The sequence below is a fragment of the Petromyzon marinus genome, chromosome 30, assembly GCF_048934315.1.
Source record: "Petromyzon marinus isolate PM22_M1 ecotype Great Lakes invasive population chromosome 30, UKy_Petmar_22M1.pri1.0, whole genome shotgun sequence".
NCBI classification, from domain to species: Eukaryota; Metazoa; Chordata; class Hyperoartia; order Petromyzontiformes; family Petromyzontidae; genus Petromyzon; species Petromyzon marinus.
Window position 1 is genome coordinate 10,079,101 of NC_133696.1, and position 21,664 is coordinate 10,100,764.

Here is a 21,664-nt window from a genome sequence, read left to right on the forward strand (position 1 = left end):
TGGTTGACGGGTTCCCTGGTAGATGCGTGGGTATGTGGATACATTCGTGGTAGGTTGGTTGATAGATGTGTGTGTGTTGTTCGGCGATTCTTAATGTGCGTAAGTGGATAAGTGGATGTGTGGGTGGGTGGATGCGTGTCTGGAATATAGGTGCATATTTTTATCGGTATATATGTGGATAGGTGTGCGTGTGTGCCTTCATAGGTGCACCGACAGTCTGGTGAAGCCGAAACTGGGGATCTTTGTCTTGTGTGTGGGTGGGTGAGCGTCTCACTGAATGTAAAAGGTGGATACGTGTGCGCGCGCGTGTGGCTTAGGTGGCTGTGTGGCCGTGGGTGGGTGAGGGATGCAGTGGCTGGGTAGGTGGGTGGGTTTGCAGTGGCTGGCTGGGTGGGAGGCTGAGGGAGGAGGAGAGGGAGGGAGGGAGGAGGCGGCGAGGCAGGGGAAGGCTGTAAAGCGCTCGTCCTCTCAATACGCGGTGTTGAACGCCACATTTGGCCGCATGCCAGAAGGGCGATAGCAGCAGCAGCAGCCCCAGCGTTCGCATTTTTTTTCTCCCGAATTTTTTTTGCCTTTTTCTACCGCTTCCTCCGTCCCACCCACGGGTAAGGGTGAAAAACAAAAAGAGAGAGAGAGCGCGAGAGAGAGAAGAGAGCAAAAGAGAGGGGTGGTTCACTCTTCCATCCCTTCGCTTTGTGTATTTAATTCCGACTGCTTGTAAAGCGGGGCCTTTCGCACCGCTCCGGCAGTTGTCTCTCCGGTGTGTTCTCCTCCTCCTGCTGCTGATGATGATGCTGCTGATGCTGCTGCTGATGATGCTGCTTGGCTGCTGCTGCTGCTTTCCACCTTGGCTCGAAGAGCACTTGCCGATCGATGCAATGCGCATTCGCTTTTCGCATTCGTATAGCGTTGGGAAATTAATGTCGCTTCTTTGGGAAAAAAAATCAAATTTGTTTTGTAGCACGTTTCATTATTGTTGTTGTTGTTCTTGTTTGAGCTGCTTAAGATCGCGTCTGATTTTATGTTTATTAAAGGGGCGTTTTGTTTCGTAAAATTATTGTTGTACATAGTAAGTGGTGGTATACGTGCAGTGATGCATATGGCATTATTATTATTCACACGGCAGTATAATACACTGCTTTAGTAGAGTATCAGTCATGCACTCTAGTGCTCATGTAGGATCAGGTATGTATTTTTATACGTATCGTTACGGTACAATGTGCCCTCCGTCTTACATATATAGCGTTACATCAGCATTACGGCTACATCGGTATTAGTGAGCGTAGAAGCTTATGCAGGCATTAGGATGTGATGTGTATTAGAGGATACACAAGACGGGATTATTGCACAGGTAGGTTGCAATAGTACGGTACTGTACGGATAACACAGGCATTTTAGACATGTGGTGGGTGTAAATACCTTGTGTGCACGACCATCGGCAATGTGTTAGTATACGGGCTTTATACGGTTGTTGTGCCGTGTTGTATAGGCGCCTAGGGGGTCCTACAGTCTATAGAACGACATTGGTATTCCTGTATTCGTAACAATAGCTTAACAGCACGTGTTGTTGCTGCTGCTGTTGAACAATAACAACCGTAGCCTCGGCCGGTTACTTTTCCCCAACAGTAACTACGTAAGTATGCATCGACTTTAATGTTAGCATTGTATGGTGACATTCTAGTGCGGCCTCAACTGCACAACCATCACCACCACCACCCGCTGTGTTGAGAATGGCTATTGTTGCACTGAACTGCAATTGGCGTACGGTCCGGTGTTTATTTTGTAATTCTTATTTTTTTCATTCCGCCACTCAGCGGCTGAAATTCTTTCTCAACCCGCAGGCATCCGCTAGTTATTGCCGTCGTCATTTAGACTGCAATTTATTTTTGCGCGCGTGCCACGCAGTGCTTGCCGTTTCGTTGCCATCCTTGTGCACGCGCGAACTAACAACCCCCCCCCCCCTTATCCCTTTGCTGCTGCTGCTCCTCGTATTGCCTCTCCCCATGTCACAGACACCAACACCCTCCTTCCCCCCTTGTACCGTTCTTCAACCATGAGCGATACGGAGGGACCCTCTGAACGCGGTGCTGCCGGAACCCCATCGACCGAACAGCCACTCAAGCGGGGTCGCGGACGACCACGAAAGCCTCAGGTACCGCACACACTTTGTTGTTGTTGTTGTTCTCCATTGGTGAATGCGGTTGTGTTTTTTTAGTTGTTTGCCGTATTGCTAACTTACACAAGGCACACACACACGCACACAGGCGCGCGCACACTCCTAATCATCGATGCGAGTTAAACATATCTCAGATTCAACTCATCACGGTTTGATTAATCGTATCGGATGTCCAATCGATACTATTCAATGTAACGTACACCGGGCAGGCACGTCTCTCTCAATCTCATCAATTCCCCAAACACCGGCTCATTCACAGTCTCTGTTAATATTCAAAACAAACGTCCAAAAGGTCTAATCGATTACTAAGTCACGTAACGCTCATTCGCTCACAGGTACAATTCAACAACTGTGCAGGGAACGCGGTGATGTACGCATTCATGCCTTTTCACAAGGATCTAAAACTTACAGGCGCACTTAATCTCTTCTCGACATCAGCTATTCGCACGTTGACTTCAACTGCGGGCAAAACGCAATCTACAGCAAATGCAACTGCAGGCGTTGTACATACATTGTGAAGCGGTCAACTCTCGCATTAACCCGGGTGCCACTTCATTCACAAAGTCAACAGGGGAAACAACGTTGTCTACTCTAACGTTAAAACTCCTTTCATGACTATTCGTACATTCAAAAAGCGCACAAAAGTCTCGTTAAAGTCGCGCGTCAACCGCGAACAAACGTGTACACTGTTACACAAATTGGTTTTCCCCAGCGTGATGTAGAAATGCGAAGAGCGAAAAGACGAAATACCGGTGGGCAACCCGTCTTGGCAAATCACGCAGATCGCTGCGTTTTTTTCTCTGGCTGCGCAATACAAAACGCACAAAGTTGGCGTTGCATTAAAGCTTTGCTCGGTCACCGCAACGCGACGATTCATGGGGACGCTTGTTTGTCAGTATCAAAGTATGAGAAAAATAAGAATAGGCTTTGCCCTGTCCGGCAATAAAACCAGGAGGCGTTAAGATGTTCAAACATGTTCACCACAAGTAACGCACGCGCGTGTGTGTGTGGCGTGTGGTTAACGCGAACTTGATTCCTCGCAAAAGCTTTATATTTGGTATTTGAACATATTAAACACCTCCTGTTCTAGTGCCAGAAAGGATGCAGCCTATTCTTATTTTTTAACACGCCTACTCGTGTCCGTCCGTGCATTTTGAAAAGTTAAAAGACGTTCAACACCCCCCCCCACCCCCCCACATCAATTATATTATTCACACAATTAAGGGATTCCCCCCTATAGCCCGCACTGGTTCATAGAAGACGCACGGCAGATTTAGACGGAGGTGGCCTTGTCGCTTAACAACGTGGGCTCGTTCGGTTTGCCGTCGACGTCGTTGACAATGCAACCCCGAAACTGATTCGCAGCCTTCTCGCGGCAAGTGGGTTCGTAGGTACCCCCCCCCCCCCCCGACTAATTCGCACAGTGATTTGGGGGTGCGAATAGGTTGCCAGGGATATGCCCCTCAAATGCTGGAGCTGGCCATCCCGAGGCGTGCGAGCGTTGTGCTGCTCGGCGTTCATCCCGTCGCGGCCCACGGCGTATCCGTACGCCAGGGTGAATGTTCCGTGCGTTTAGTAAAAGTTGCAACGTTACAACTCGGCCCAACATGTTCGGTGACTTGTGCGCGAATTGGGTGAGGTCGATTATAGGCGAGTGAATAGTGCCGCGTCCGGCGGGCACCGCCACAGCCTGTGAACACAAGTGGGGTGCGTTCTGTAACGTCGGTGCCACAAACCTGAAGGCGAATGTTGTATTTATTATATACGGGGGCTGGGTGAGGAGAGGGGGTGTCATGTGAATAGTGGGAGTGAATAGGTGAGCTTCTCTGTCATGGGAGAGTAAGTGGGGGGAGTGGGGCTGGATGAGAGGGGGGGGATGTTATGTGAAACGTGTGGGGAGTGTGAATAGGTGAACGTCTCTAACGGGAGAGTGAGTGGGGCTGGGTGAGAAGGGGGGATGTCATGTGAATAGTGTGGGGAGTGTGAACAGTGGGGGAGTGAATAGGTGAGCTGTGTAACAGGAGAGAGTGGCGAGGCGGCTTCTTCATCCCCATAGCGAGAGCACATGGGGGGGTGGGCAAGGACCTCTCTCGTCAGGGCCTGCCCGTCGAGCAAGCCTCCAAGTGCCTGAAGAATCATCTCAAATGGCCCAGAATTGGCGAGTTACTTGTTGAGTGAAGGTACACAAAAATAATAATAGGACAACTCTAAAAACAACCCCCCCCCTGTTTTTAAATTGAACACGTTTGGTCATTGTGTGAGTTTATGTGGGCAAGAATTTTTTTTTTAATGCTCCGTGGCTAATTCAAATCCATAGGCCGCACTGTGTACGTAGGGGAGGCTTCATTTGGAGCGTGTTTGTGATCATGATGCTGCTGCTGTTATGCTGTTGAGCGGCAGGTGAAATGATTCGGTGGGTCGTGGAACTATCCGCAGAACGCATTGTGAATGGCGTTTGTTGTTGCGAAATGAAGTGAAAGAGGAAGAAAACATTAAACAATTGCCGGTTCCGTTTGCACAGGTACTGCACTGGTTAGCACAAGCGGTGGGCCTTGCAAATTGGTGTATTTTGTTAACATAAAAAAAACCCACTCACATTGAGTTTAAATGATTATGAAAGGGAAAAAAATGTATGTTTTAAAACTCTCTCAAGCCCGCTCGTGGACGAGGGTTTCAAACTTGTCGTTGCGTCTCGCAAAAAGAAAATAAAGCTTGAAACACATCTGAGAGAAAAAGCTCCCAAAGTTCACAGTTTGCGAAAAAGCACAAAAGCCGCAATAACTCCTCGCCATTACATGAAACGAACGGCGAGCTTAACATTTTCCAAATAAACGTAATGTTATTAATTTTACAGAAATAACCGTCACATCAAATGTGGCAACAAATACCGTGGAGATTCAAACGAACTATGTAAAAGCTTCGCTTACTGCATATAAGTGCTTTAACTGCCAATCAAAATGCTCAGATTGTAAATGTTGTGCTGTACTAGTGACGAATTGGCATGTTCTGTTTACGTGACAACCCTTACTAGCTGGCTGTGTCGGGTGGTGGCGGGTTTTAACGACACATTTATATATTTACTCGATCTAACCGAAAAAAAAATATCTCAAAACTGCTTTATTTTTTTTTTAAATCTCAATCCTTGCTCAAAAAGCCAATCCTTCTCAACAATTTATTTCCTTGTTTTTTTAAGGCTCCTGTTAATCTTCTAAAAGGGCTGCATTCTCCTTTTAGCCATTAGAAATTTAAGAGAAGCCTTGTTTTTCCACGTTACTGTCCTATTGAGTAACAGGCGCCCTGCACCGCCACCATCCCCACCCCCACCCACGTTGCGTCTGCTCCAAAAACAAAAGTGACAAAATTGGTGGACAGAATCTCGGGCCACCCTCACTCTTGTCACTCGAGGCCTGCAGTCGGTGTTTTTCCTATCGCTGATTCTGCTGCGTGTAAATCGTGGGGGATATAACGCCTTCCCCATTCACGACCAAAGCTGCTTTTCCCCCAAAAAACACCGTTCCTCCAACCAAATCACCCTTGTGTAACTGCTGAGCGGGGAAGCTTCCAAACTCTTAGCTGACCGATCAGACTGAATTTACACTACACGCCATTGCCACAGGACTCGGTGTTGTTTTTTTTGCTCCATACTTAAGGGTAATGTTTTTGTTTACGTGCTTTTTTCTTTCCTCTCTGTGTTTAAATTATATTTGTGGCTGGCTTGCGGTGTGTGGTTTGTGTGGGAGTTTTTGTTTGCCATTATTTGGTGGTGGGGGGGCTTCTGGCTTTGTAACATTGCTAGAAAGTTTAGTTTGACCTTGCTCACCTTTTCCATTTCCTGTCACATTTGTTTGTGTGTTTTTAAAGTTATATTGAACACAATCTCGAGATTGCTTCAGATAACCGGGGCCACCCATTTTTTGGAATTGCCCAATGGAGTGTGTTCCCCAAAATGAAAGTCACAACCAACTTGGTCCTTTTATCAAATCTTGTTAAAGAAAATCGTACATTTTGCCAAAGTTTTACAAACAGTATGCGGCACAACGTCGTAGCTAAATATATTGACATTTGAATTGACTTGTTTGATGATGCCGTTTGCTGGATGGACATGATGAGACTGAATGGGATTGCATTTGGAAAATGGAGGGTGATTCTTGGTGCATGTTGGTAGGAAATGTGCTACTCACATAATTTTCATGAATTACAAATATATTGTCGGACCATGGATTATTTATTGTAAATTAATATAAAACTTTCCCTGTTACTACGTATCAAGGTAATTATTCCATTATACGCTTTGTTCATCTCTATGGCAGTTAATATATGTTCTTAATTTTTTTTAGCAGTTACTGTTTTAGATGTTTAATATTTCACCTTTGCTCGGTAGATATTTTATTCTGTTAGACGTATATGTTGTGATTTAAACCTTATTTCTACTTATATGTTAAACATTTCTATGAGCTGTACTGTAATCATCCTAATATGGTTACTTATAAACAATGCATATTTGTTGTCTGACGAATCATAGATTTTCTGAACTACAATTAATATATTTAGCCAAACTAAAGTAGCTTTGTACTTTCAAGGGACAAAATGGGTTACGCAAAAATGGCTTGGTGTATGTATGTACGTTGAATTTCCTTCACACCGTACTTTGTTAAATGTCTTCTTTTGCACCGTATGTAGCCAACCCTGCTCATCGGAGGTGCGCAGATTGATCAGGATATGTCAAGGCATTGTTTGTTGCATTTGCACCGAACGTGTCCTTGGTTGTTAAGGAAAGCTATCTAACTGGAACAGCCACAGTCTCTGTGGGAATCGTGTTTTGTTTAAAACTGTTATCTGAGCGTAAGACCGGCAAAATCTTGGGTGACGCAGTTGAGTAAACCTTGTCCGTTATGGACGGCCGATGTACCTGCTGATTGGCCAGAGGTGTTGAACTTTGGAAAACCGGTGCACCGCTGACCACCCTGACCACAAAGAGGTGTTCACCAACGGAACTTTCACCCCCCCCCCACCACCACCACCTCGTAAATATGAAAAAAACGTCTCTGCGAAATAGTTTATGGAGACGACCCCTCGTTGAAGGTTCAAAGTACTTGCTGGCATTTCTGGTATCTTGATGTTTTGGGCTTCACAGCTCTGGACCAGGGGGTGGGGGAGGGGAACCATGGAACATTGAATGTTACAATGGGGGGGGAGGGGGGTGTAATGCATTAAATAAAGGAGGATTTTCCCTTTGTAAAGTTGCGTTATACCTAGCTGCACCTGCGGTGGACCTGCCTAGTCCTGTTGCGGGCTACTTAATCAGCGTTGCTTAGAAACTGATGCCCAAGTATGGTTAGAACATTGTGAGCACAGGTCCCAGCGATGCACTTAATTAATGGAGAACTGTAAGCAGCATGATGAGAAAAAGTGTTGAATGGTGTGGCGCATTCGTTTGTTAATTGTTTCGTGATCGCGTGATTTTTTTTCTCCCCCCACGTGTTTTCAGTCATTGTTTTTTTATTTGCTCTTTAAAAGTAATTAGTCCAGCGCACTACTTTGCCAGAACACGTATTTTTTGCATTCGGTACAATCAATGAAACCGAACGGTCGTTGATTTTCCCCTAAAGCTTAATTCAAAGAATACACACATTTTTTTAAAAATATAACGTTGCGATGGCAATCGTAGATACACGTAAAGTTGATCTACAAATAATAATTACAGCTCTTTGTCAAACCACTGTTAGACAAGGGGCGTCCCATCATCTGTGTCGGTCATGGGGGGGTAATCTGACCATACTTCACCGCGCCGGTCGATGCGAGTTGGCGAGCGGTGGAGTGGCAGCCAGGACATGGTTTTTATATTATTTACCTCGCCACTGATGTTAAGCCATTGTCGGGAATCAAACTCGGGTAACACGACTGATAGTGCAGTGTGTTAAATGCAGCGGCACTGTTCCACTCGCTATCTGCAGTACAGTACTGTGTGCTTAACCAGCATTGGTGGTTTAAACGTAAACAGGGCTTAACTGTATCCATGTGTGTATTACTGTACTGTAAGAGCGTATTATGTGGAGGGTATGTTTACGAAACGTTAATTGTGTCATTTAACATTATTGCGTATTGTTGTTGTGCGTTTAGTACCATGGGACGCATTTGATTTATTTGAAAACGCTGCGACTCTCAGTAAGATAAAGCGCACTCGTGCGTTTTGGGTTAAAGGGCTTCCACTGAGGCCAGGAAGAATGCTTGGAACGGACAGTGCCATTTGTGAAACGTTGAACGGTCGTCTCCACTGGCAGGAACCCTCAGGCCCACCGCTGCCCAAGAAGCCAAGAGGTCGGCCGAAGGGAAGCAAGAACAAAGGGCCCTCGAGAGCGGGGCTAAAGGTAAAAAAAAAGCAACCGGACGACCGCGGTGCACGCTCTCGCAGAGAATCGACCCGAGACCTCCACCTTCCACGCAAACGATAGCGCATCTTGCAATTGTGGTCCCGTCTGTTCCCCCCACACCCCCCACACTGCTGCACCATCCCACCCCTGCTGCAAGTGCTGCACCCTCCCTCCCAACACGACTTGGGCATTCTGGTGACGTTTTTCAAACAACGCTCGTCCGTTTGAACTAAACCGTCAATCTTTTTGGGGGCAGACGGGAAAAGGCGGGGCGACGCAGCTCGCCCGTTGCCCGCTGACGAGGCCCCATTGGTTGAAAACGCGATTCGTTTGGGCCAATCGCCCGCCGCCTCGAGCACCCCCCCCACCCCCCCCCCCATGCTATTGGCGCGTTGCGTTTGAGACGCTTTCGCTCCGCCGTGGCGGGAATGATTGCTCTTTGTTGTGGGGGAAGGGGGGCGCGAGGGAAGGAGCTAGGTGCCACTTTAAGAAAATGTTCAATAGACGCCTATTGTGCGGTTTGTTTTTTGACCACTAAGGGGCTGGAATTCCGTCGGTGACCCCCATGCCCCATCCCACCCCCCCCCCACCCGAACTTAGCGCAAAGCCACTTTTTTTTCCCGAAAGCCACACATGAAGCGGAAATTCTAGTGCTCCGAGGCCTTTGGCGGACGCAGGTAGAAGTGCAGCGCTGGTGGAAGAAAGGCCGCGAAATATACGCGCTCGGACAGTCGCTGTAACGGCACGACGCACACCCATCTCCAAAAGTTTGACGTTTTCTAAGATGCTGCATGCTTACCAATGTAGTGCCCCCCCCCACCCCCGCCGACCTCTGAAAATGTATAATTTGTTGGTAAAATGGCCGTAAATATCATACGTGGTAAAACAATAACACGCCAATTACGACGTCTTCATTTTTGCAAAGGTCTCATGTAAATTACGATGACTCTAATTTTGCAAAGGTCTCTAAAATGTAAAACACCTTTTTTTTAAAACTTTTTTTAACCAAACTGGTTCAAGCTAGTTTGGCGTGATTGCCATCAGTCAACGGCAGTTCTACGTGTATTCATCTTTATAGGAAAGTTCTAGTACTTTTTTTTTAGCTATTTGTCGTAAAACCATGACGTGTATTTATAATTGTTCTGTTAATGTTGAATGGTGTGGCTGCTTCATGGAAGCCCGCGTACCGGCCACGCCTATTAGTCATCCGAAAGAGTTGGTACAACCTTACCGGTTACTTTATCTGAGTCATACGTGGATTCAAATTATAGATTACTACAAAGCCCTGTGACACATGGACTGCATTGGCAAGCCTTTTAGCAATCACCATTAACACATCAAAACTTTTAAAGTTAAACCAGATATTTAGCAAAATATTAATCATACTAGGTGAAGCATACGATTAAAGTCTAAAACTGGTAATGTATTGTAAATACCAGCAGTCTGAATTATCCACATGACTAAATTAAAAACATAACGGTTCATACTTAAATACAAATTTTTCCAGGTATTCCATTTTATCTACATGCCGTTTTTCAAGCCTTTTCTTTAAGTTAGGGTGCCACAGTGGCGAGATGTTAACGACCTCGCTTGGTGTGCAGGCGGTTGTGGGTTTTAATCCCAACCCTTGACGCCTGTATATCCTGAGATTGCATGTTCTCCCCGTGGTCGTGTGGATTTTTCTCCGGGTCCTCCAGTTGTTCCCCCACATTCAAAATCAACGTGCATTTCGAGTATTTGGCTGCTATAAATGTCCACATGGTAAGCCACTTCGTGGAGCTATCATTTGTGATAGCCAGGTCGCTTCTGAAAAGCAGCTATATAGTTCAGTGGAGCCTTACCTGGTAAACTAAACGGTTGAGTTTAGCTTTAAATGGACGGTGTCAAATTTAAATAACAAGACAAAAAAACCCCTTTGGGAAGGTGGCACTTTGTTTTCTTCGTCGCAAAAGACATGAGCAGGAAAGGTCATATTTCCAATTTGAAATCGAACCCATAGGCCACAAGACAATGGCACAAATGAATGTGTGCGTGTTTATTTTCTCTACTTAAACGTACGTCGATAAGTCGGGAGGTTTATATTCAAATGTACTGAATTTCACACTGTAGCAGCTTGGGGTGTACTGTGAACACAGCTGTATAAAAATGAAAAGTACTTTACCGTTGCAAAATAATATTTGCTAAGAAACACCTGTCCTCCAAGCCAGCTAACCCAAAATGTGCAAGTTTTTTTTATAGCTTTCAGTTGTCTTATGTTATTTGTAGACGTTTGAAGTTGCCAATAAATTAAACATGCGTTTAGACTATTTAGATTATTTGGCTGCTATAAATTTCCACATGATAAGCCACTTCTTTGAGCTATCAGTTGTGGCCAGGTCACTTCTAGAACATAATCTAATGCCTCGGTGGGCTTTACTTGGTAAGATAAAATAGTTTAGTTTTGTAAAACATTTTTGTTCGTGATTTGTTTACATTTCCTATACTTTGCATTCCTATCGTGTTTTTTGTATTGTTGTAACGTTTTGACCCGCCTCGACTGGACATGTTGAAAAGAGCTTTATAGCTCATTGTATTCCTCCAATATAAATAAGTTTTCTGATTCTGAAATATTATATTCTGATGCCTTCCCTGGTTTCTTTTACAGTCTGCAATGTGGAAGAAAATGTATATTTAAAGTATCTCCCTTCCCAAATGAGCATTGGGTCAGCATTTATACAATACTCTGTTTGCTGCATGGAGATAGCAATGAACATTCCACATTACAATGACAGGGACCAGTATAGCCATAGGACTGCCACTATTGACTTCCCGCAAAGATGGTTATAATAATTTCTCTAAAATGTCTCGGATATAGAAAAAGCATCAATGTGCTTTCCGGCTGAATAATACACCGGCTAGAGGGCTCAACTCACACAGAAGGTTGCAAATCTTGGTAGGAGGTCAACTCGGCATCTTATTATCCCTCACGGGTCAGTAAAATGAATGCGTTTGTATAGGTAGTATAGCAGCAGGGCTCCCAATTATAATATTAAGAGGTGAAGTCCTGGCCAGGGTTGAATTGCTCATTGAGGATGCGATGAATAAGCATGACCTGAAGAAGCTCCGCCACTTGGTGGGAAGTTAATATTGTCAGTCTTATGGGGACATTGGTCTCTGCCATGGGAATGTGGAATTTCTACTCCTGGCTTGGGCCAGCCAATGGATATGAAACGCTGCTTCATGGCTGGTTAGAGCATGGAAACACTTTAAATTAACTTCAGCTACTTTGGTGCTTGAATACAACTGAGATACGCAGCATGTTGTCTAAAAGACTAGGCCTAAGCCTGCCGCAACGCTGTCTTATGCTGTTCAGGAAGGTTCTACATTATTGTAGCTAATTTCTCACCTCACCCGGATTCGTGATGTGGACATGCTGAGCTTGGTGCCTTATTATAAAAAAGACACTTGAACGACGCTTAAGGTTGTGAACAAATGGAGTTTGTTATTTACTGCTTCCCACGCTTTTCTTCTGCAGAAGGCGGAGCCCCAGGGACAGAAGAAACCAAGGGGACGTCCTCGCAAATGGGTGAGCTCTTGCGACCGAGAACATACCTGCACCGTGATGGCGAGATGTTAACTACCTCGCCTGGTATACAGGAGGCCGTGGGTTCAATCCCGACCCTGACGCCTGCTGTATATGCGGAGTTTGCATGTTTCCCCGTGGTCGCACGGATTTTGATCTAGGTCCTCCAGTTTTTCCCTTCACAATGAGAAACATGCGCTTCGAGTATTTGGCTGCTGTACATTTCCACAATGATAAGTCATCCATAATAGAGGTTTTTGGGTTAGATCATATAAATATAAATGTGTCGTTAAACCTGCCACCACCCGACTTAGCCAATTAGTAAGGTTTGTCACGTCAACACAACATGCCAACCGTCACTAATATAGCACACCGGTGTGTTGGAGAGTAAATCCACAACATTTATAATCGGAGTACGATGTTTCGCCAGTAATTACAAAGAGCCATCGCCAGGCGACAGCCAAATCTGGCTTGTGAAAAAAAAAAACAGAAACTGTATAGCTCAGCGGGTCTTGCTTGGTAAAATAAAAAAAAATGTTTTTTGGTTTAACAGTTTAATACGTGGCATCTACTCGCAGTTTTTTTTATTGTGCCCACATTCACGTACTGCGCTTGATTCCAACTCAACAGAGTCGGTGAGTAATATTACTGCGGAGGCTGTCGTGGTCGTGCCGCGTCACTCTCCGACGTGGTTACTGGCCATGCCGCGTGTCGCTCGCCATGATGTTCCCGACGTTTTTGCTCAACGTGCTAGGATTTTTTATTTTTTTTATTTTTGTGAACTGAAGTTCCAGGTACAGAAAGTTCGAAGTGAAACCATTACAAACCCCGAAAGCGCATGAGAGAGAGAGAGAGAGCGAAGCATTTGCTAAATGGTAAAAAAAAAATCCCCCAATCGTGAAAATTTTTTAAAATTGCAGCGACGCGCAAAACATCTTTTTTACGTAGTTTTTTTCAGAACGCGTTTAGCATTGCAAATAAATGTAAATTGTGAATCAAATTTGGCCACGGTTTCTGTGTAGCCGATTTTAGAGAAGCAAGCAGCGGCCGCTATTCACACTTCTGGTGAATAATGATAAAATAAGTGTTTTTCCCCATTCCGATGAAGTAATGTAAATTTCATACACAAACACACGCAAATCATTGAAGACCTCATTCTTTGGCCAAAATATTTGTAATTTAACTTCAGCATCTGATACTATAATGGACTTTGCGGTAAGTTAATACAGCGAATGGTATTTTATGGAGCAGCGGTCAGTTGCATAAAACACCTTGAGTGAAATGAAATCGCCCCCCCCCCTTTCAGCAGTGCCTCGTAGCTTTACATTCGTAGCTTTTTGCCCACCCCCCCCCCCTTTCCTACGCATGTTAATCGAACGCTGCTATAAATAAGCTGGAGCGAAGAAGCCTCGCAGTCTTACTTTACGTAACTTTGCGGGACAAATTTCACGTGGCCACCCATACACTGCAAATAAATAAAATACATGGCACGGTGTGCGCGGCTACCCCTATTACAGGCGAGCACGTTGCCGGCTTTGGTGAATTAATTATATACTTGCTTCAACAGTGCGTTCATTTCATCGCCGCCTGCCGTGCCGTTGGGTGGCCGCGGTGTTCGTTTCTCTACAAGCTGATGTGGTCGGTGTGGCACAGCCCCCTTTATACCGCGTAGTCTATCACTCGGCATGCAGTGATTAATCAACGGCAATCGATTTTTTGTTGTTTTCTCTCATGATCACGCATTCCTAGAATCGTCCGTGCAGGGAATCGATTGTGTGTTTTTTTTTTGAGTCGTGCAAATTTTGTGATGATAAGTTTTCCCCTTCAGGGTTAGGGTTTGAATGACCGATACTAAACACGTGGTAATGTACACACACGGCACACGAGACGGGATGACACGGTGTAAACAAGACAAAGAAATAATCAATTCCTTCCTTTACCATGACGCTGATTATTATTCATCACGTTGTACAGAGGTGCAGCATTACATCCCTGTCCCCCACATCCTTTGATCATTAATCAAAATGGGTAATAGTGATATGTTGCAGCCCCTTCCTCATCCACGCTGGATGAAGGGCCACCCCACAACTTTTGGTCACGAGAGTAGTTTGACCATACTTCACCACGATTTGTTAATGCGGGTTGTCGAAGTTGAGTCCCCAGGGCTGGTTCAGACATCATTCGTCACTGACGTTAGCCTTGACCAGCTATCGAACTTATGATTCCGGAGGTTCAGAGCGCCAGTGTGCTAACCACTGCCCCCCCCTCCCCTATTGGCTTTTTGCGATGATCGTACCTGGCGTGGACGGTGTGTAACCGTTGTGCAGCAGTAAAGGCGCAAGCCAAAATTTGGAGAAAAAAACAAAAATAAAGTAAATCTCCGAAAATAAAAGTTAAACATTGTGTGATTAACACACAAGGGGGAGGCAAATAAAACAATAAAATCAGCAGTACAAGATGAAAAATGCAATGGGAGCCCGTGAAAAGTGCACAAAACATTACAGTAAGTACAGAATGTGCGTTGTAAATACAAAAAAAAACCGAGCGATTCATTTATAATATTTCGCAGCCTTTTGTCAATTCACTGCTGGGTTAAGGCCAACCCCACACCTCCTTGGTTGTGGGAGTTATTTAATAATACTTCACCACGCACGGTAGCCGAGGTGGAGATGAGGAGATGGGTGGAAAGGTGGTGGTGGTGGCCTTGATTTAATCCAAGTGAGAACTCATTGAGACAATGTCACTCAATATGCGTGGGGGATTTGAAGAGAATACAATGTGGAAATGCAGCTATGACAGGCATTCGCTTCAAGAGCCATTTCAGATTTGTTTTCGACCGCCAGTGTACACCTTCGCATGGCAATGCATCTGGGTATGTTTTTCCTGGTTAAGCTCTACCTCTGTCCGATGCATTTTTGGGGGTATAATTTGCGTTCGGAGTATCTTCGGAAATCTGGCGCGGTTGTCCAACGTCAGCCATCGCGCTGAAACAACAACTCGGTCCGACCGCGATAGCGCTTCCGAGAGCTGCACGACAACAACAACAACCCTGCAGTTCATGGGACTGACTGGCGACTGAGCGGGACTGCGTAGTGGACGGCTAGCGGTGTGCTCCTGCACTTCTGCGGTTGCGGCGGAGAAACTAGTTCAGGTGCACGCTCAAATTAGCAGCGAGCGGGGCTGCTTGCGGGCGGGGAGGAAGGTGCAAGAGACATAAAACTGCACGCTGTCGGCTAGATATGCCTGTGCGGTTGGGGATTGCACATACGGGGATGGGGAGAAAAAAAAACGGTCGCCCCCGCTCGGCAAAAACAAAGGTAGGTATGTTGTGTTCACACGGCAAACACGGAGCCCCTTCCAGCTGCAGCTATCTTCTGTAAACAGTCATGGGGACTGATTTGCAGGGCGGGCGGAGGGAGGGGGCAGTCCGTGAGCTGTAGTGTGTTCTGTGGGCGTTGGTCCACGTTGTTGCAGCTTTGGAACTAGTTTAGACCTGCTCCCGGCCCAAGTCGCGCAGGAAGATCCCACATCACGTGCGTACGGCTCTAGGGCTCTGGAACGCGACAGAGTTTGTTGTGCAAGTCTGAAAGAGTTTTGTGTAAAAAAAATTTTTCCAGCATTTTTTTTTCAAAAAAAAGTTTGTTGTCATTCAAGGTACACATATTCTTAGTTCTTTCGGTAAAGTCACGTTGAAGGGAAACAACAAAATAATAAAATATATATAAAACAATAACAATTTTCACCAGTGAGAATTTTCTCACCAGTGAGAATTTTTATTATTTTATATATATTTGAAGGGAAACAATAAAATAATAAAATATATATAAAACAATAACAATTTTCACCAGTGAGAATTTTCTCACCAGTGAGAATTTTTATTGTTTTATATATATTTTATTATTTTGTTGTTTCCCTTCAACGTGACTTTACCGAAAGAACTAAGAATATGAATTACTGCAGTCACGAAAGCTTTAAATCAAAATTCAAAGTACACGTCGCATCGGTTGAGTCTGTTGTAATCCGCCCTGTATGGGTTCTGTGAGCAGAAGGGTTATTTTGTGTTTTGCCACTAAGCCATCTGTCACACATTGGTGACGGTTCCATCTCACCATGGTCCCAAAGTGTTTCTTAAACTAAACTTTTTTTAGTATTTTACCCGGGTAAGACCCACTGAGCTATTAGCTCTATTTTAGAAGCCACCTGGCCACAAATGATAGCTCAACGAAGTGGCTTATCACGTGGTAATCTAGAGCAGCCAAATACTCAATGCAGGTTGATTATAAATGTGGAGAGTAAAAGCGGGGGACCTGGAGGAAAATCCACGTGACCACGGGGAGAGAGACACGCGAACTCCAAATACACAGCAGGCGTCAGGGTCGGGATTGAAGCCACAAACTCCTGTATACCAGGCGAGGCAGTTAACATCTCCTAGCCACCGTGGCACCCAAGCAACAGGGCACACTTTTCTGCGAACATTTAAAAAAACAAAATACCAGAAAAACCCTTCCTCGTGTAATTAGAGCTATCCAGCTGTCTCTTTTAAAATAGCTAATCATGAGCAGTGTATTCAAAAGTGAAGAACTCCAAATACACAGCAGGCGTCAGGGTCGGGATTGAAGCCACAAACTCCTGTATACCAGGCGAGGCAGTTAACATCTCCTAGCCACCGTGGCACCCAAGCAACAGGGCACACTTTTCTGCGAACATTTAAAAAAACAAAATACCAGAAAAACCCTTCCTCGTGTAATTAGAGCTATCCAGCTGTCTCTTTTAAAATAGCTAATCATGAGCAGTGTATTCAAAAGTGAAGAAATAAGTGTAATGAATGTATTTTAAGTTTAAATCATTAAATGCCACTACTGGGTATTGGCCTACAAATCCAGATTTTTTCCCTTATGAAAAGGTCTAAAATCTTAGGTTTTCCCTGGTAAAGGAATACCATCTCTCGTGTAATACATTGTACAACTTGTGTATATTAATATTAAAATGTATCATGTGAATAGGAAATATATATTTAAGTCAAAATACTTTAACCTTACGCCGTATTTAGGTGAGTGATATTTGGAAGAGGCCTTCCATTAAACCACCACTTATTGGTCAAATATTAATACATATTAAGTCATATGCAAAGGCAAAACATAATATAATAACAGATATTCAATTTAACAACCTGGTTGGAACAATAACATATACATAATCTTTGTTGTATAAAATCGTTCACCTAAGCACTTTAATAGTGGCAGAATAAATGGTTAATCATGCGTTTGCTGGATCAAAAGACATTTCTCCTAAGCTCCAACTCTTTTGCAATTTGTACCTCGATTGGTAGTCTAGCAGCCTGTGGTTGAAATGTGACGTTCCTGTGGTGGGCATCAGTATCTCTGTAAGAAAGCGCCTGTTTACATCACACCAGCCAGGTGGTGATGTCTGGCCAGGTAGTGCCAGTTTCATTGGCTGGAGAGACGATGGTTGTGGTGCGAGTCTACCCAGGCCACTACTCGTACTCATGGCCAGCATATAAACACTTCAGCTAATAAATGGGAGCCTGTTGCTCTGCCATCCGTACTATATCTTGACTCCCCTACAAGGATATTCCAAAATAATGAGAAGGAATGTTAGATTAAAAAAACGATATTTCAAGGTCTCTACAAGTCTCCGAGAAATCTCAGTAATGCATTTATTGCATCTCATAGCACTTTCCTCTGTGAGATCTGTAGACCATTGCTGTTCTAGTATTCCATCACCTGTTGAGAAGAAATTAATTGGGGCATTATAAATAAGGTGGGGTATCTATAAATGGATCCTGCTGTTTGACTGGTGCAGTAATGCTAGAGGCCACTCACTTGTAAAGCTAAACTTTTATTTTACCAGGTAAGGCTCACTGATTGTTTTGCTCTTTTTCAGAAGCGACCTGGCCACATATGATAGCTCAACGAAGTGGCTTATCATGTGGACATTTATAGAAGCCAATTTATATAAATGCACGTTGATTCTAAATGTGGACCTGGAGAAAAATCTACGCGGCCATGGGGAGAACATGCAAATTCCAAATATACAGCGGGCATTAGGGTCAGGATCGAACTCGCCACCACCTATGTATACCAGGCGAGGTAGTTAACATCTCATTACCGTGGCGCCCAAGCAACAGGGCACTTTTCTGCGAATATTTAAATTCCTATTCTGAAACAATTTATGGCCGACCTCTGATACTGGATATGGTCGTCCTGTGAACATACTGGCCCCACCATAGGAATGTAGAATTTCTACTCATGGTTCAGGGAGCTGCGATTTTGCGGTTCCATTCTGTGCACGCATGTGTCATTTAGTCAGTAACTGCATGTGTGTGTATGGGTGTGTACATATACGTGAGGAGCTCACAAATCCCTTGAAAGATCTGGGCAAGGTCCCATCGGTGAGCTCCTCCGGCAGTCAAGGCTGCATTGGCTGGGTCATGTAGCCCGCATGCCCGGCCACGGCATGCCCTAAACAGCTTTTGGTCGGCCGGATCGAGGGGTCTAAACGGGCGCGGCACGGGCTAGAGAAGAAATGGAGTGACGTGGTACAGGAGGACGTGGAGCTGAGTGGACTTGCCGATGACCGGTACCAGCGGTGTCAAGATCGGCCTCTGTGGAGGAGGCTCGTGAAGGACACTGCTGGGCAGTTGGAGGCAGTCGCCCTCCAGCAACAACGGAGGGCGGAGGAGTGACGCTCACAACAACGAGCGGAGCGCCGGGTGGCTAAAGCACAGCAGGTTGGCACAGTAGGGGGCACAGGTGGTGCATCAGCCAGTCATCTCAGTCAGTCGACCCGTGGCACCTGGGTCTGCCCTGTGACCTCCTGCCAGCGGGCGTTCGACACTTCACTTGGCCTCAAGGTGCACATGGCCTGGCACAAGCGTCGCGGTGACGTCACCGCCACTTAGTAGCGAATGGCGGTTGTTGTTGTTGTACATGCGTTCGTACTGGCGTATACAATTGGCCATTCTCATTCAACTTCTGGATGAGGAGACCTGGGCATGTTGACGCCACAGCCCCGAGTCTTGATATATGAGCACGGCGCATAACAAATGGGTGATTTATACAGCGCTTTTAACTCCAATGCACAAATCCCCGCCTGTGAGGTGCACAGAGGTGCACTTCATGCGTGCACCAGCGATTACGCTGACAGTATTTCATTGCATATTCCAGTGAGCCTGGGATGTGGTGGGGGGGGGGGGGCGTGGGGTGGAGGCGAGGGGTCTGAAGCGAGATTGGGTGGAAGTAAAAAGATAGATCACGATGACGTAAATATTTGTTTATGGCACTGTATTTGTCGAGGCGGTTGGGTGGCCCCGCGGGACATTCTCCTATTAGCGCTTGCGCCGCTTTTGGGTTCCATTTTGAGATGAAAGCAGGATTTTTAGAAGTGTGGTGGTGGTCTTGGCTTTTGTCACCAAAAATGTGATAAAAAAATATGAATCAGCATTTACTTCAATTCAGTCTGACCCCAGTCCAGTTTGAAGGATACTCCTTTAGTTTTTAGGCGAGAGGTCTATTGGTTTATCTTCAGTACTACGTATATGATATCGACTTCCGAGGCTTATACCTGACATGTGAGGTCCTGCTCACTATCTCTCGGTTCCAGAAAGGACGTTTTTTGAGTACATAAAACACAACTCGTACAGCACAGTTGAGCTCAAACGAATATTGACTCTGCGTAAGCAGCAGAAGCATTAACAGGACACCACAAAATGGCTTTTTGTGCCATTTCCATTGGCATTCCTGAGCTGACGGTGGAAATTCCACATTGTTTTTGGTCGATGCCAATTTTTCCATAAGAAAACCATTCTTGATGCCCCTCAAATATTTGTGCAAATGTGTTTTTTTGAAGTTTTGTAAAACTCAGTATTTGGTCTTTGTCTCTCGACGAAGGGTTTTCTCACGTACTTGTTGGGCCCCCTCTTGCCACTCGCTCTCCCTTTTGCGTCGCGTGATGCTTTCGAGCAGGGTGCTGGCCCTCTGGAGGGAAAAGTGAAACGGTTTCCACCCCCTCCCCCCTGCAAACCAGTCGGAACCCCGCACAAAATAAGTGAATGCACGACACATTGCGCACGGAATCTGACCTTGTGCTCCCCATTGTTGGCTTTTTTGCGGGCCAATAATAATACTAATGCGGGCCATCAAATGCGGCAAATTGTGGTGGCTGGCATAGCTTTGTCACTGAGCCACTGTGCACAGAGCAGGTGGTAGAATTCCGGTCCATTTACTTTGTCGACGTTTGTGTCCACGCTGAAACATTCATCGGGCAGTCCTCATCTCCGAAAGGCAACTCCCAAAACTGCGATCGAAAACATCACATTACCGTGGGCGTGGCCCAGTCTCTCCTTCGGACAACCATTCTTGTGTTGACATTTTAGTGACTCTGGAGGGATGGGAGTCCAGCCTCGTTGTGGAATTGGGACTTGCGATCTTCCGACCTTGAGATGGGGTAATGCTGCTGTATTCGAGTTCCAGTAGCAGATCTAAAATGTGACGAGAAATATGTGAGATTTCCTTCAGCTGCAGTGGATCATTAATAATTGGTTGCCAGAACAGGTAGCCACTGTGTGCCGAGTGTCATGATATCCATCCAGACTTGCCTCAAATTTTAATGAAATTAAAAAATAAATGTTTGTCCCTGAATAATATCCCCAGACCTTCATTGCGGCGAATTAATGAGCTCCATATTGGTTAAATAAAGGGCATCGGCTGAGCAGTGCACGTTAATGGCTCAGATTTTTAGGCAGTAATAATCATAACAACGATGTGGCGGGGTATTGGTAATTTTGAGCCCTTAAGTTCGTGTAAGTGACCTTAAGGTTGGCCGTTGACCCCAGACCTAACGTGCCACCTGCCCCGACTCCGCCCCCACATTTCGTTGGTGCGGTGGGTTTGTCGCGTGCTGCATTTTTTTCCGCCCTTACTCGCACAATACACCCGCCAAGGCCCCATTGCCTTTCATCCCGTACGTCGTTAACCGCTGCCATTCTTGTACTGCCGCGTGACCTCGAGGGGAACATGCGTTTTCTGTAATCTCTCTGATTAGCAACTGAGTAGTGCTCTGTAAAAAAAAAACCAAGTCGTCGTGGGGATACCCAGCGCCACTGCAGTTTAATTCTAGTGGCTTGTTCGAAGCCGCACACACACAGGACTTGGGGTCGCCCGTGTAGCCTTCACAGACTGTAGGGGCAAGTGCTGCTAGCAAGGAGGAGCAGCAGCGCCTATGAAGGCCGGCACGGTACACGCGGGGGTGGGTGGCCAGCACGCGCACGCACGCGAGTTGTCATGCTCGCAAAACGCAACACGCGAGGATTTTACATGTGGCTCCGAGCCAGGGGCAATTTCCGACGCAGTGAAGGTCAGAACATCTACCTTAGCTGTGTCAATTTACTAGGCAATGTGCTCTATCCAGATCGCTTGCGTGATGTGTGTACGTATGTACATAAATATCGTTTTATTCCCCCCCCCCCCTTAACTGCTAAAGTTGTGTGTGTGTATATATTTCTCTAAGGCCATGTGGTATTCAGAAATCAATATT

General features: G+C 45.5%; 1 protein-coding gene across 4 annotated transcripts in view; it reads left to right on the forward strand.

Moving 5' to 3' along the window:
- The first annotated feature begins 437 nt into the window (after positions 1 to 437).
- HMGA2 (high mobility group AT-hook 2) overlaps positions 438 to 21,664 on the forward strand; it is an 80,432-nt gene continuing 59,205 nt past the window's right edge. Inside the window, exons 1-4 of one of the 4 annotated variants that reach the window (XM_076070741.1) lie at positions 438 to 605; positions 2,013 to 2,152; positions 8,458 to 8,544; positions 12,062 to 12,112. In XM_076070741.1, coding sequence (XP_075926856.1) covers positions 2,054 to 2,152; positions 8,458 to 8,544; positions 12,062 to 12,112 — 237 coding nt within the window. In that variant the 5' untranslated portion in view covers positions 438 to 605; positions 2,013 to 2,053. The other 3 variants (XM_076070742.1, XM_076070740.1, XM_032963540.2) reach the window with 3 other exon arrangements.